This window comes from Branchiostoma floridae, chromosome 4, assembly GCF_000003815.2.
Source record: "Branchiostoma floridae strain S238N-H82 chromosome 4, Bfl_VNyyK, whole genome shotgun sequence".
NCBI lineage: Eukaryota > Metazoa > Chordata > Leptocardii > Amphioxiformes > Branchiostomatidae > Branchiostoma > Branchiostoma floridae.
This window is the reverse complement of record NC_049982.1, coordinates 11169361-11186167: the sequence shown is the minus strand read 5'-3', so window position 1 is coordinate 11186167 and position 16807 is coordinate 11169361. Positions and strand designations below refer to the sequence as shown.

Sequence of the window (16807 nt, the reverse complement as noted above, 5' to 3'; positions counted from 1 at the left end):
TTGACATGATTGACAAGTGCCCAAGAGGCTGCGCTTTAAGCGCCTCTTCAGGATTACCTGTTCCAGGTCGCGACGTCCACGAGAGGTAACGCCTTACTTAATGCGGGCTCACCTGAGTGTGCGTCACTGTGCCCGATAGGACAGAATACTGTACCTGGCGGCCAGGTGACGGTTCTGACGATGAAGAAAACACGTAGCACTATCTAACATATCTATTGGGTTATACTACCTCACAAGAGACATGGAGCTATTGTTACATGGAGGAACCGCGGTGGGACTTCTTTCCTTCGCTGCTGTCTTCGTGCTCCAATTCACACCGTGTAAGTACCCATCCTGTACTATAGGCAAGGCGAATCGAATATTCAAATTTCCTTTAGCAAACTCTGTAATGATAATCTACTTAGTAAGAGTCCAAAAACTGGAATGGCAATGAACGGCATCTTTGAAGTTATTATCTCCATCCAAAAGGGAGGCAGATTTTTTTTATTGAATAAAGTTCTGCTGAAACTACACACCAGTTTGTACTAAAAAGTTGAGAATACAGACGTGAATAGATGTTTTGATAAACGGAAAATCATGACTGGCTTGTAAGCGACTTCATATGACACTACTGTCTTTTCATGCTGTGGGGCGTTTTTCGGCTACCTAGGCGGACAGAGTTGTGAAAAATACGCTTGTTTTCCACCACTTGGCAGAATATATCACGATTGACTTGTTCTGTACGCTTGATGAAAAGGAGGTCGTGCTAAGTGGCCCTTCATTTTCCCAACAACTGGCTTTCAGAGGTACTTAATTAAATATCAAATGAATTTAGAATAGACATACTGAATGCGAACTGGGCTTAAGTACGAGTGACGAAGTGTGTTGAGGAATGTCCGTCTTATTTAATAGAAAAGCTGTAACAACATGGTGGCACGATGGCCTTGTGGTAAGGTTGGTTGACTCAGAAGCTGGAGGTACTGTGCGCGTATGCCTGACATGTTCCGGTCTTGTGCCATTAAGAAAAGCACTTTTTTCTCACTCGACTCACGTGTTAATAAGTATGTATACCGTGTTATATTCGGTCAGGGGCAGTCCATTGAATAGGAGGTTAAATACTGTAAATGCAGAAATGTTTGCTGTAGTTTTATGTTCGCTGTTTTCGTGGTGGCCACTTCACTGCGAACATTTTTTTCCATTACAGTATCTGACTACAGTCTTTTCCGTTACCGCGAAATTAAATCTCCGTGAATTTAGATGCATTTACAGTTAGTGAAGTCACACCTCGACCACGTAAAAGAACCCATCACACCTATAAAAATACTAGTAGTCATGAGAGTAGAGATCATTCCCGATGTGAGTGGATCAAATAAATATGTCATGGTATGCAGCTTGTGCTCTTCTGTACAAACCTGGTGTGTTATGCCATGATTTACCGGGTATGCGGTGTAAACAAAGGAACAAGCTTAAGAAACAGTGGAGCGATTGACACAGACCTGGTGGTCACTCCGAGAATATCATCTTTTCTGATGGAAGTTACAGCAGCAAATACATTTCATATTTTGAAGAAAGGCACCAGTAGACGAATATCCCTGGTTCACTATCCTGACAATTGATATGACAATCATCGTGATAGAAATACACAGGAGCGCGTAGATCGAAGCTAAAACAAAATGGTTTGGACATTTTAGTGTTAATGTGGTTACACCAAAATGTGCTTCAATTCTGTACCAGCTAAGAATCTACCACAAATTGCTGGCATGAACAAAATGAACCCAACAAACATTTATGACGTCATATTTACAATACGTATCATTCGTAGGAACATTTTTTTTACGTTATCTTGATAAGTTTGGTAAACCTTTTTGGATCCCCAGACCGCTGACTAGCGATTATGGAATGGTATTGTGTCTTCTACAAAAGTACACTATCACCAGTACAGAACGATTCGCTGTAGTTCCAACGTTAGTGATCACGGTACCAGCCAGTACCATGTCGCACTAGTGAGGCAGTCCCGTCGGTATCTACCACAGGGGCAGGGGTTGAGTAACAACATTCACTGACGCGACTGTTTGTATAGACATGAGTGAGAGTTCGCTGAGAACCCACTTCTTGCTTAGAGTCCATCTTTTGTTGTATAATTCAGCTTAGGGCGTGGTCTGCTCCACACCTGGGCGGCTGTGCCCTGGTGTTCGTTCCACTAGACCTGCGGCTACCATTAAGTGATCGTCGATTTACACTGTCAGATAGTACTGATTTTATCATGCTCCTGTTCACAATTCTTTAGTTGCCAGTAATGTCGAGTATTTGACTCATGATACACAAGGGAAATGAAGTAGACTGTCTTGAGCTCGTCTTGGTCTACTTGCCTCAATTCAAATGGCATAAACAGTAGTAGTAGTAGTAGTAGTAGTAGACTGGTTTATTGAGCAATATTGAGCAATATGCATAATAGTCCTCTTGGCAGCCTATGGGGCTGAATTACGAGGATATAACAATCATGAACAGTACATCAATTAGAAAAACTTTATGAACGTTGTTAAAACAATAGTTACTACTTGAAATACAAAATCGACGTGATACAAAATTTGTTACGTTCAAGAAATCCCGCTATTTACAGGTTTGACTTTATACAGACTTTTAAAACAAGACAACTTTGTAAAAAAGAGTTCGTACGTCCGCATGAGGAGGCCATAATTGTAGTAGTGTGACTGAGAAGTAAAGTACATTTAGAGTTCGTTCAGCGTTTCTACAATGGCCGGGATGGCGCTTGTCCTGTAGCGCTTTGACCCAGAAGGCTGCTGGTACTGTCCAGAGTTGCGTATGTTTCTACCGTGCTGTTGGGCACGGGTGGGGGGCAGCCAAGAACAGAACCGTGGGGATTTCTCAACTTTGGTAGCAAAGTCAACACACAGGTTCCGACGGCGGTCTGATAGGCGTTGGAGATTGAGCTGTTCTAGCGTTTCTGAGTAGGAATTGTACCGGCGTCCAATGATCATTTTGCAGGCACGTTTCTGCACTCGCTCTAGGGCTGCAGACTGTTTGCTTGTGAGTGCGGCACTCCAGCAGGGAGCACCATATTCCAGAATGGGACGAATGTACCCGCAGTATATGATGGTGAGATCAGATGCTGGTACTCCGGAACGGCGCAGTCTACTGACGAGGAAGAGACGCTTGCTGGCTTTAGACACCATCACGTCTACTTGGTCATCCCAACGTAGGTCCGATCTAATGTGTAGTCCTAACAGCCTGGCCTGTGTGACAATCTTAAGGTTCTGTCCACCAGACTGTCTTGCGTTTGCATATTCTTTTCTATGAATCCTAGTCAATGTTGGGTGTCTTTCCGTTAGCTGTGGGAATATTTAAAAACGCCTATTAGCAGAGTTGCACGATTCATGTAAATGAAAACTATTGCGGATAAGGTTCAGTTGCATGTGAAAAGTAGCAACCACAATGTGATTTTCCTAAGTCTCGTTGGCTTTTCGTCACTCTGATTTGGGTAAAGGTATAGCGCCACGCACCAGCGGTATAGATAATTATCCACGGCGCCCGCTAGGGTACAATAGGGATGGGTATATAATTATTTGAAGTGTCCGCTAGGGTAAAACCAACAGATAATTGGCGTCCTTGATGTATGACTTGTAGGTCATTGACATCGTCTGAAACACTTTGCGGTTGCTTGACTGCTTCCAAAGGGCCCAGGTGTACAAAAGGACTTCATTGTTGATACAAGATTGAAAAGTATCCTTACCCTTCGAGTGGTGCAGAAGGTGAACAAAACACAGGAAAGGATCTTGAAGCTACAATTTGATAGAGTCCTCCGTTAACAAATAACATAAATATCGGCATTCATTCTACAATAAGCCTCTTACAATAGCGTAGAATTCTCTGGTACCTGGGTGTGGCTGGTTGTATGAAGGTGTTCGTGACATCATACGATTCGACACAGACAATGTAAATCAGTGCTTATAACAAGCAAACTAGATATGTCTGACATACAAATGTACTTTTCCCGTCCTCTTTTGTAGCTTTATCTCAGCGGTCAGTGTTTTTTGGTTGTATAAATAGCTATATGCTGTTCACTTCTAGAACAAATTAATACCGATGGCTACTTACACCCAAGTATTTTACAGGAGAAATGTGAAAAATTATTTATGCCTCCCTGACGTAATGGACTTCGACAGGGAAAGACTACATGTACATATATGTGCACTTAGAACTTAACTATGCCGATTTATCCATGTCTCATATAGATTTTTCCTTTTTTTTTACTACACTTAAAGATATTCTATAGCTGTTTTTATAGCTGTTTTGGCCCCATTCACACTTGTGCGTATATAAGTTCATATGGGCTGACATTATTTTGTCTTACCATTTACCAATAGTTTTCTATATTGTGGTTAGGAGCTTTTCGTTTTGCTTGACCGTAGCCTATTTCGTATTTCAGCATTTGAGATGCGATCTCGGTATGTAACTTATTGCATTTGCCTCTCAGTGGTCTGTATTTTTTCTCCATGTTTGATGTCCATGACTCACAAGTGTGCAGGAATACAAGTTGACCAGGGAGAGCTGCATAAGTCGGCTACAAGGCGTACACATGGTGACAGATGATAGTCGCAACTATATACATACTATATACTTATTTCTTCTTGGTTTTCCCCTGTAGTGAACGGACTGTCCGATGACGGGTGTGAAGACAGACTGTTGTCCTGGACGGGACACACTTTCCACGTCAGGCGATGTCCATCCGGGGTACCGGGGGAAGACAGTCTGTCAGGTACGGGAATGTTTATATCATGAACACTGGTCTTACCATGAGAATCCTAACATGGGCGGTGTAGTTTCAACATATAACCAATAGTTCATCATGCATGACATGTAGAATTCTATCAGATATTGATATAATTGTACTTTCAAGATACAACTGATAGTTTGTCAAGTAGCATTTGAGAAGAAATTGATATTGTACTGCTGTATTGCAAGTTACATTGAATTGAAAGGATCTACCTCGCGATTATCTGAATTGTACGTCTCCGTAGACGATCACGAAAGGCAGCAGGTAGTTCATTTCTTAACACATTTGGTCTGTTTTCAGTAAATGATTTTTGTATTCGCTGGAATTCAGAACTGGTGATTTGGTTATACAGCTTAGCATTAGTGGTCCAATCCAACACTCCGTATTTATCCATGCAGGTGTGTCCGACAGTCAGCCGGTCACCAGAGTCCCCATCACGGTCAAGCTGCTGGGAGATTTTATGGAAGATCTGAGAAACGATTCCAGCACAACCTACATCAACTTCACGGAGGAGTTTCACCAAGCGGTAAGAAAAAGTGCAAGACAATCAATTGCTCAGGCGTAAAGTCCTTTAAAAAAACACACCTTTTTTTACGAAAAAACATTGACAGCTGATAAACTGTTTGTGTTCTCAGGTGGCGTCCATGTTTAAGGACATACAATCGTTCGTCGGTGTGGAAATACAACACTACAGGTGAGGGCACATAATCGTATTCTTCTCGTAACTTACTCTTCTTCAGTTTCATGTACCACAACCAGGACTTGGTTCGTTGACAACTACATGTATTCAGAGAATAGCTACATGTATCAGATTTCTATTGAATGTAATCTCTCTACGTCACGATCATCACACAATAATAATTTTCAATGTTTGGATGTACACGTAGTTAAGATCGGAGAAAATGCAGCTGAACAAGGCAATGTATCAATATGGTCAAAACTGACCATTTGCCAATGTTACGTATCTGTCTAGTGCGGGCAGTATCGTGGTCGAGTTTGACATCATCATACAGGAAGAAATCGTGGAAGTAGATGACGTCATCGATGTCGTCAGCGTCATTGCGTCATCCCTGGCGTCCTCCAACTCCACCCTGGGGAACTTCACAGTGGGGGAGGTGGCGTTTGTCGCAGATGGTGGGTAAACGAGCCAGGGCTGTTACAAATCTAGTTCTTGTTGTAGGTTTCTTTCATGATAGATACAGGTAGAATCTGTCAAAGTTAAAAAAAACGCAACCGCACAACGTCCAGGGAACCCAAAATACATACATTCAAACTCACTTTTAATTAGATATAGACTAGCAAGATTGTGGCTTGGGGATATCTTCAGCTTGAACTTCTCGATATGTAATTGCAAATGTTTGTTCTTCCTAATAGCTTGCTATCTTTCCCATCGGACACGACACAGAATGTCATGAATCATGATTCCTAACATCTATTAGAAAAATAACAAGTTTTTACTCTCGTGAATCTCAGACAACACGACCAGCGCCGTGACCCCGTGTGACTGCGGTGAGCTGAACTGTGTAAACGTGCTGGGGGACTGTGTGGCCTTCTGTTCCTCCAACATCAACTACTGCCTCAACGGAGGGGCATGCCGGTTCAACCGCACCACCGCCCTAGTCTGCGAGTGAGTCGTGTTAGAGCATTTCACTGAATCGAATCGTAGAATCGTAAAATCGTATCGTAAAATCGAATCGTAAATGAAATGCGTATACGTGAATTGATAACATCATATCATTCCTTTGCGTATGTACTCAACTCATCTGTCGTGTTTCCTCTTTTCCTAGCTGTCTAGTTACACAGGATGTGTTCTACACTGGATACAGATGTGAAAACGAAGGTGGGCCAGTCAATAATTTCGATCAATTGGAATTGATACTTAATCTATATCATGACTGAATATGGAACTTTAATCCATAGAAACAGTCCTACAAAAAGATGAGATTATTCAGATTATATGCAGTTACAGCATGGCCTCCTATTGTATCATGTAGTGGTGATCACTCGTCCTCCGCCAACGACAGGAGTGGACACAGAATCGTCAACAGACTCGTCGGAGAATTGGACAGTGTTTATAACAACAATCGGCATGACGACGGCCTCTCATCAAGAAACGAAAACACCTTCCTCTGTCAGGAGTACTGCCCCAAGTACAAGTACCATAGATACGAATACAGCTGCAAGCGTTTCGGTACCATCCCCAACACCGACAGCCGGTCCAGTACCTCCGCCAGAATGCACTTTCCCGTTCGAATATAAAAACAAGGTGTACCACAAATGTACGACAGCGGACTCCAGTCGTCCGTGGTGTGCATGGGACTCCGTTTATCGGTACTCCAGATGGGCATACTGCGAGGTACAAGAGCCAGAGAAGCTTGAGTGTAGCTTTCCGTTCATCTACCGCGGTAATTATTACTTCAGCTGCACTACGGAGAATTCGTACGGTAGACCGTGGTGCGCCTACGACACGCTGTATCAGCAGGAGAACTGGAGACACTGCGACGGTTCAGAGGAAGTTCACAAGCCGGAAAATCCCGACGACACGGAATGCGCATTTCCTTTCGTTTATAAGGAAAACATTTACTACTCTTGCACTACGGAGGACTACATTGTGCCGTGGTGTGCGAGAGACCGTTTATACCATCCCGACCGATGGGTTCTGTGTGAAAGCGATAATATAGACACTGATCATATTGCCGACAGGACGCTGCCGGATGAGAGATGCCAGTCGCAGTTCTGGTACAAGGGCGAGTTGTACACAGGGTGTACTGACCAGGACTCCATGTTGCCGTGGTGTGCCTGGGATGTCACGTACCAGAAGGGACGGTGGTCCTCTTGTGATGTTCGTACAGATAAGGACACAGACGGAAGCGGAGATCTTAGCGGAAGCGGATCTGGTGATGAAGAGGAAGGTAGCCCGGACTCACCGAAGGGTGGAGATGAAGACGCGTGGCTGTGGGATGACACATCCTGCCATTTACCATTTGTTTACAAAGGCAAAACGTACAGCGGGTGTACGATGATGGACTCACCAATCCCGTGGTGTTCAGTGGATCCGGTGTTTCAGCCTGGATTGGGCAGATGGGCATTTTGTAAAGAAGAACAGTCCAAACTCCCAAATGACGACGACGAGGGTTCTGAATCCACCGAGCAATTACCGAGTAAATGCGTATTCCCTTTCTACTACAAGGATATGCTGTACACGGGATGTGCTACGACCGACTCCTTGCTTCCTTGGTGCGCTTGGGACAAGATGTACCGCAGAAACAGGTGGTCGCACTGTGGAAACACATCACATGTGCCGTCAAGTGCAGAGGGAAGGCCTCACGACTGTGTCTTCCCGTTCCACTACTGCGGGCACTGGAACTACGGCTGCATCGTGTCAGAATCAGGCAGGCCTTGGTGTCCCTGGGACCAGTACTATCGCTCCGGGAGGTACTCATTCTGCGACATTGACAAGAAAAACAAAAGACAGCCACCAGAAGAAGGATCGGGAGGGTCCGAAATGTCCGGTTCAGGCGAAGGCAAAGAGGTTGGATGCACCTTTCCCTTTTACTATAATGATGTCTTGTACAAAAGCTGCACTCTTGTGGACTCACTTTTACCATGGTGCGCTTGGGATAAAGTCTATCAAGAAGGACACTGGTCCATTTGTGACTTTACACAAGACGGCAACTCCAGTGAAGACGCTGATGAAAGTGGGAGTGGATCAGGCGAGGACATACAGAATATCCTCTGTACCTTCCCTTTTATCTACAAAGGCAAAGCGTATGTAGAGTGCACGATGGATGACTCCTTGATACCATGGTGCGCGTGGGACAAAGTCTTTAAAGAAGGCAGGTGGTCCTCCTGCGACAAACAACAGGTTCCTCAGCACAACACAGAACGTCCTGACAAGTGTGTCTTCCCATTCAATTACAAAGGACATTGGCACCGCGGCTGTGCTGTTTCCGGGAGTGGCATGGCTTGGTGCGCCTGGGATCAAGTTTATCTTCACGGGCGTTTCTCGTTCTGTGACCAGGACAAAGGCGAAGGCAATGCTGGAGGATCTGGGGAATCTGAGTCTGGAGAAGAGACTTCGGGCTCTGGTGCAGAAATGCCATGCACGTTTCCCTTTAAGTACGATGGAATCTGGTATGAAGACTGTAGTGAAGCTGATTCAGTTCTTCCGTGGTGCGCATGGGATTCTGAGTTCCAGCAAGGGCGTTGGTCTGTTTGCGATTGGATAGAAGAAAGGACTGGTGATGAAAACGACAAAGTTCCAGGGGAGGGCCAGTCCAACCCCTGGCTGACCGGTGAAGACGCATGGCTGTGGGATGAGTCGTCATGCCTGTTTCCGTTCAAGTATAAAGGCGTGATGTACCAGAAGTGTACCACGCACGACTCCTCGCACCCCTGGTGTTCTGTCGATGCTGTCTACCAACACGGCTCGGGAAGATGGGCGTATTGCAAAATGTCGAATGACGTCAGTATAGAACCCACACAGGTGTCAGAACCTTACTCCAGAGATCCGAGATGCGTCTCCCCGTTTTATTACAACCAGAAATGGTATTCTGAATGTACCATGGAGGACTCGCTGATCCCGTGGTGTGCGTGGGACCATGTGTTACAGGCCGGCAGGTGGTCGTACTGTAAAACTACACAGCACCCTGAGTCACGCCCTGACGGAGGCCCCGGACATATGGAGTCCTCCGGTGATGATGGAATGTCGAGCTCTGGAGACGACATGTCCGGCTCCGGTGAGGAAACCTCGTGCGTTTTCCCGTTCCGGTACCATGGCATCTGGTACACCGACTGCACACCTGTAGATTCTATTGTACCATGGTGTGCATGGGATCGAGACTATAAAGAAGGACGGTACACTATATGCGAAATCTCAAATGCACACCCAACCGAGGCTTCCGAAGAAACAGACGCATCTGGATCCGGTGACGAGGAGAAATGCAGCTTCCCATTCATGTATAATGGTGTATTGTACACAAGCTGTACCATGGTGGACTCCATGCTACCATGGTGTGCATGGGATCAAGACTATAAAGAAGGACGGTACACCATATGCAAAATCTCAAATACACACCCAACCGAGGCTTCTGGAGAAACAGACGCACCTGGATCCGGTGACGAGGAGAAATGCAGCTTCCCATTCATGTATAATGGTGTATTGTACACAAGCTGTACCATGGTGGACTCTATACTACCATGGTGTGCGTGGGATCAACACTACCAGGACGGAAGGTACTCCATATGCGAGGAGATTGTAGAAGATTTTACTCCAGGCGTAAAAGACGAAAATTCCTGTGTTTTCCCGTTTACATATGGCAGTGAAATGTATGATAGCTGTACAATCAAAGACTCTGTAATGCCTTGGTGCGCTTGGGATGATGAGTACCAGTTTGGCCGGTGGTCCTACTGTAAGGACCCGGTCAAACCGACATCTTCTCCACCAGCGGTGCCTGCTGACTGTGCCTTCCCGTTCTACTACAGAGGGCAGCGGTATAACGAATGCACAGCGGTCGGGTTCATACTCCCATGGTGCTCATGGGACCGAACCTACAGCGAGGGGAGATGGTCCATTTGTAAGAAAAAACCAAGCGAGGAACATGCCAGACCGTCAGACGAGAACTGTGCGTTTCCTTTCGTGTACAAAGGGTTTATATTCACCGAGTGTACCTCAGTAGACTCTGACCTACCGTGGTGTTCGTGGGAACACGTGCACACAGCCGGGAGATGGTCGTACTGCGAGTGTACCTTCCCGTTCCAGTACCAGGACAGGACCTACCACCGCTGCACGACAGACGACTGGCACGAGTCGTGGTGTGCGTTAGATTCCCGGTACCTTCCTCACAGATGGATGGCCTGTACTGGTAAATAACAAATTATTATGCAAGTATACGCACACAAACGTATTCACTTGCACTGCACTGCTCTTTGCCTTTGGTATTAAGGGTTACGGAGCCTAGCACTTTTGTTATGATAACTGCATGCATGCAAAACATGATGTATGGATAGTTCATCGTCTTCCTAAAAACACAGCTGACCTTAATCAACGCTTTGTACATTGAAATTGTGCTATTTATACCAGAAATTGTGCTATTTAAGCAAGTGTTGTATTATCGTGTTTATTTGTAGAAAAAATCACCACCACAGTCAAGCCATTGAAAACAACAACTTCTCAAACCAAGAAGACAACTACACGTGGTAAGAGTCTCATCAAAGCTATGTCCTTACTGTTCATACCCACGATACAGACACCACTTGCCTTATCAAATATGGAGTAGCTGTTGTTTTCTTTAAGATGCTAGATATCGATAAATGGTCAAGAGATGATAGACTTATTGTGCACAGGGCATTGCTGAGTGTTTGAGCAGCATTGCTGACAAATTAACTTATCACTGCATTTGTCTATTTTATTATTTACTGAATTTGTGTCATGCACTGTTTACTACAACGTACAAATGTGCACATTGTGATTAATGGAGGCTTTAGTTTAGTTAATTATGTTACACACATTCCTAATGTGGTGGTGTATAATAATTCCACTGCGTTTTCCGTTCGCAGAAGTGTTGGTAACAACAGAGTACGTGACTTCAGCACCAAGGACAGATGTTGTATTTGAAACAGATTTCTTCACACCGAAAGTTGCTACAGAGGTCGTAGACATCACAACGGCGACTCTCGCAACGACAGAAGCAGAAAAGGAATTTTCAACACAGAAAGCCATAGAGGACACTACGATCAACATGGCTGAAAGCACGGTAACAGAACTGCTACCAGATGTTACAGAACAAGTGACAACGGCTAGGGAAGAGGCTACACCAGGCACTACTAGTGTAAAACCAGGTGAAACGACAACTACCATACCCGGAATGTTGAAAACAACTGGTAGTGTTCAAGACTCGACACAAGTATTGCAGGCAACAACAAGAGAGTCTGTATTCGTCACAACAGTAGTGATGGAGGTTGAAACTACAGTAGAAACTTTGGAGGACACACCTGCTGCAACAACAACCAAATCTAAAATAACGCAAACCGACGAACCGGTAACAACAGACGCCGTACAAAGTTCACCAGCCGCTTCAGGACAAACAACAGCATCCCCTACCACGGCGAAGATGCTGACCTCTAGTGCTGTGCCTGCGTCACCCTCCGTAGTGATGCCGGGGACAGCGTCTGATACGATGGAGACAACTACACGTACGCAAGCTACTTCCTCACCCGCCGTTCAGACTTTCTCCGAGGTGCCACTATCAACATCTGGCGTGGTTATGGGTTCCACTTCTGCAGTTCAGGTGACAAGTTCTGCAGTGGTACAAGACACCGCAACCCCTGCTGTCAGTTCAGAAGCAACTACTATTGCGGAGCGAGGGACTACAACTTTCACCCAAGGTGTCACTACTGTTACTGTTCAGGGCAGGACAAGTGAGACGACATCTTCCTTTGTAGTCCAGGGCACCACACCTTCTATCGGTCAGACATCTTCCGTGTCAGTGAAAGACACTACAGCTTCTATCGGTCAAATGACATCTTCCGTCGCAGCGGAGGGCACAGCTTCTGTAGGGCAGACGGCATCTTCTGTCACAGCGGAGGGTCCCACAACCTCTTTCGGTCAGACATCTCTCATTCCAGGGCAAGACACCACAATTTCTGTCGGTCAGATGACATCTTCTGCTACGGCGGAGGGCACCACAGCTGCTGTCGGTCAGACGACACCTTCCGTCGCGGTGCAGGGCACCACAGCTTCTTTCGGTCAAACGTCATCTTCTGTTGCGGCACAGGGCACTACAGCTTCTCTCGGCCAGACATCTTCCGTTGCACTTCAAGGCACCACAACGTCTGTCGGTGGTCAGACCACAACTTCCGGTGGAGCCCAGGTCACTAAAGCTTCTGTCGGTCAGACATCTTCTTTTGCAGAACAGGGCACCACAGCATCTGTCGGTCAGACGACATCTTCTGTTGTGGCACAGAGCACTACAGCATCTGTCGACGGAACAACACCTTCCGTCACCGTGCAGGGCACTGCATCTTCTGTCGGTCAAATGACCTCTTCCGTCGCAGCGCAAGGTAGCACAGCTTCTCTCGGTCAGACGACATCTTCCGTCGAAGCGCAGGGTAGCACAGCTTCTCCCGGTCAGACGACGTCTTCTGTTGCAGCGCAGGATAGCACAGCTTCTCCCGGTAAGACGACGTCTTCTGTTGCAGCGCAGGATAGCACAGCTTCTCCCGGTAAGACGACGTCTTCTGTTGCAGCGCAGGGCTCCACAGTCTCTGCCGACGAAACTACATCTTCTGTCGCAGCGCAAGACGCTACAACGTCTGTCGGTCAGTCATCTTCCGTCGCAGCCCAGGCTACCACAACCTCTGCTAGTCAGGCGACACCTTCTGTTGCAGTGCAAGACACCACAGCTTCTGTTGATCAGTCGACATCTTCCTTCGCAGTGCAGGGTACCACAACGTCTGTCGGTGAGACGACTTCTTCTACCGCGGCGCAGGGCACCATGTCTTCTGTTGATCAGACGACATCCTCTGTTGCAACACAGGGCACCACAACCTCCGGTGTAGCACAAGGAACTACATCAACCACCACACAAGGATTTACGACCGTTAGTCAGAGACCAAGCACTGCGGACAAATCAACTACAACACCTACCGTGGCACAAGTCACCACTTCACGCCAAGTCACGACTTCGCCTGGTGTGGCACAAAGACCAACACCCTCTACACTAAGACCCTCAACACTGAAGCCGACAACAGAAAGTAGCACTACTCAGAGGCTGACAACAGTAACCCTTCCAGTGACTACAGGTAAGCGATTCTAAGACTATGTTGATATCGCTTCAAATGCCTTAAAATTTGGCACGTCTTAATTTATATATGACGTACTCCAGCAAGGATTTATGTCATCTTCATCAGATGCCTATTTATTTTACTTCACAGCCGTGGCTAGTGCCGTGGCAATAGAGGTGCAGATTACCAGCCAGAACTTTACCCAGGAGCTCACCAACAGCAGCACGACTGAATACCAGCAGCTGGCCCAGGAACTTATAGACTACGTGAGTCGACGCATTTCAAAACATCGATTATGATAAAGTTTTGAGGTATCATATCCTGGACAAACTATTGCGCAAACTACATCCAAGTACATTGTAATATAAGACAATATTTGTGTACTTGATGATCATGAAACTATTGACGTGATACATTACATCTTTACAAATTGCTTTAGATGTATATTCATATTCGTGTTACTAACGAGAAGTATTTGTATCTTTCTATCTATTTCATCACTACACTATGTTAAAGATTTGATAACAAAACGTTAACAACAATTCTGTGTTGTATGTTTAGTTGTCACAGCTCTATGCCGATGTTCCCGGCTTCCAAGGTATCGTCATCAACGGATTCAGGTAAAGTTGACATTGAAAATATATACCTCCTAGTTACACAAAAATAGGATACGAGCCTTCTCAATATTACAAACTGTACATTAGTAACTTGAATGAAAATGACAAATCATAGTATATCATATGAAATTGTGCCTTATCGTTATGACATGTACTTAGCTTGTTTGAGCATAAACGTACAATAAAGGTCTTTCATTCATTCATAAAAGTAGCGGTGAAATGATTTTTGCACAATTTTATTGTCGATAGTTTAAAACATATCATGCTTCCTTTCTGCAGGGAGGGCAGTGTGATTGCAGAGTTTGACGTCATCATCGAGAGCCCTGTCTCCGCCAGCCCGATGGAGATCGGCAGCGTCTTACAAACGGCGGTGGAGAACACCGACAGCACTCTGGGGAACTTTGTCGTGGGACGGCTCAGAGTAGAGGTCGAAGGTAGGCAATCCGCCAAACGTGACAAATGTAGGGTCCATATAACCATCTCTGCGTCTATGCGTGTTTTCAAAGACGAATAGAAAGGCTACATGTAAATAAGGCGCGCGTATTTTCTTAAAGCAGGACCATACAGAGTAGAAGACTAGAGCGTTAGAAATAGAGGCAAGATGTGCACTGACTGGTATTTATGAATGAATCTTCAGAAAGAATCCCTCTGTGAAAATAAAATAGTGATACATCAATGTGTAAATTGGTGTAGCCCTTCACTCCATAAACCTCGGGTTTATACCGATGTATTTGTGTGAGAATAATGACTTTTCCTTCTTTCGTTCAGGAAATTTCACCGACATGTCGACCTGTTCAAACAGAGAGGGTTGTGGGAATGGAATCAAGTGTACCAAGATTGGTGGGAAGTGTATGGCGTTCTGCCGGACCAATGCTGGGTACTGTTACAATGGTGGCCAGTGTAGCGACTCAGCCAACGATCACCTAACGTGTCTGTGAGTAAGACTCTGGTCCTTGGAAATATGGACACTAATCAACATGCATGTTATGTTAACTCGTAAACTCGGAAGATGTATTGCGATGGGAAAGCTTATAGGATTACATACATTTGATCCCGATAATTAGGTTCTGACATCATTTTACTACTCAAGTCCAGCATATAAGTCGAATACAGGCGGTTGCTGCTCACAACGAACATTCAAAAGTATATCAAATACGTGAAACTTTTATGAATGGTAGATAATGTTAATTGATACTTTAATCTCTCTAGATGTCCCTGGAACCTTTGGCGGTACTACAGTGGAGATAGGTGCCAAAATGTCGGTGAGTTTCAAAGTCCTTCTTTTTGAAACTAAATTGTATGGTTTTAAATACTTTGCATTCTATAGTATTATCAATCACTGAGGCTTGCATCCGTAATTGTTACAATAGGATTTGACACGTGCACGTTGGAAATCAACATGCTTTATACGCAGAGCAATTAACGATCAGATAATCAATTGCTAAAAAAATTATTCAATGCGCATAGATATATATTTGGAAATATTTGAACCTCAAAATACATTTTCACTTTACAATTGACATGCAAATGAAAGGTTATGAAAATTAGACTGATGATTTTTTTTTCTGCCGTATATAGATACAAGTATCATCCTTTACATCATCATCGGCTCCTGTGCTGGGGGCCTTCTGATTATCCTCACCGCTGTGTCCTGGATCGCTATCATGGTCAAGAGAAGCAGGAACAAAAGCTTGGCACGCATGTACAGGTTCGTATGGACACAAAGTACGTCAAGTTCTGACATGACATGACATGGTGTTATTGAACAACCCTTAGACCTCAGACAGTGTCAATTTGCTCTGTTAATACGTACTATGTCAACTTTGTTTCAGCGTTGGCAATACTCCGGACCCGGGGCAGGAAGGGTCCGTGCGAAGATACGGATATTCAAAAGACCCCTTCATGCGGTCTCTGGCGGAGATGCTCGAACAGAACGTGCAGGATGGGAATCAGGTACTTACAGCAGAGACTGAAGCATCATTTGACGTGCCACGTATGGCGAAAAATGCTGAATATTAACTAACATTAAAGGCTTGGTCCATGTATGTATAGTCAATACTGAACGACGACAAACACGACAAAGGCAAGAATTTGAAAAAAAAAAATACATGCTGTGAAAATTCAGTTCAATGCAATTGTGAATCCAAACTACGCAATTCTTTTTCAACATGTAAATAACCTGGTAGTTACTTTTGAATCTTGCAGGGCTGGAATAAACAGCTTGGTCGCACAAATGAGAGTTTTCTCTACCAACCGGAATACCAGAGGGCAGAGGAAGAGAGGAGGGCAGAAGAGCACCAGCAAGAGTTGTTGTCAAAGGTGTGCTGGAGACGTCATGTACATTTTTGTTTCATGTGAACACACCTGTGCACGCTTATTAAACACTATCAATAACATTATAACAAGAGTTTGGAGACCTCATACCTCCATGAAATATTTAGACCCTTTGCAGATTGTGCAAATAAGGCTTTAATTAGCATAATCCATTTCATTTATGATCACATTTTATGTGTAGAAGTCCTGTCGTTTCAATCTTTACATTCTGTCATAGATTATGCAAATACCTTGCACGTTTACAAATCTATGCAGCTTGGTGCACACCGTTAACTAATATACACATGTCACGAGTATA

At 44.8% G+C, this 16807-nt stretch overlaps 1 protein-coding gene across 2 annotated transcripts in view; it reads left to right on the top strand.

The window, feature by feature from the left end:
- Positions 1–75: 75 nt before the first annotated feature.
- LOC118413893 (mucin-5AC-like) overlaps positions 76–16807 on the top strand; it is a 19157-nt gene continuing 2425 nt past the window's right edge. The window contains exons 1-18 of one of the 2 annotated variants that reach the window (XM_035817497.1): positions 76–320; positions 4646–4756; positions 5173–5300; positions 5410–5468; positions 5748–5908; positions 6248–6401; positions 6562–6614; positions 6769–10638; positions 10904–10972; positions 11333–13576; positions 13709–13824; positions 14120–14178; positions 14455–14609; positions 14944–15109; positions 15385–15437; positions 15754–15883; positions 16008–16128; positions 16381–16494. In XM_035817497.1, coding sequence (XP_035673390.1) covers positions 242–320; positions 4646–4756; positions 5173–5300; positions 5410–5468; positions 5748–5908; positions 6248–6401; positions 6562–6614; positions 6769–10638; positions 10904–10972; positions 11333–13576; positions 13709–13824; positions 14120–14178; positions 14455–14609; positions 14944–15109; positions 15385–15437; positions 15754–15883; positions 16008–16128; positions 16381–16494 — 7842 coding nt within the window. In that variant the 5' untranslated portion in view covers positions 76–241. The remainder of the gene's footprint in view (positions 321–4645; positions 4757–5172; positions 5301–5409; positions 5469–5747; positions 5909–6247; positions 6402–6561; positions 6615–6768; positions 10639–10903; positions 10973–11332; positions 13577–13708; positions 13825–14119; positions 14179–14454; positions 14610–14943; positions 15110–15384; positions 15438–15753; positions 15884–16007; positions 16129–16380; positions 16495–16807) is intronic. The other variant, XM_035817498.1, reaches the window with a different exon arrangement.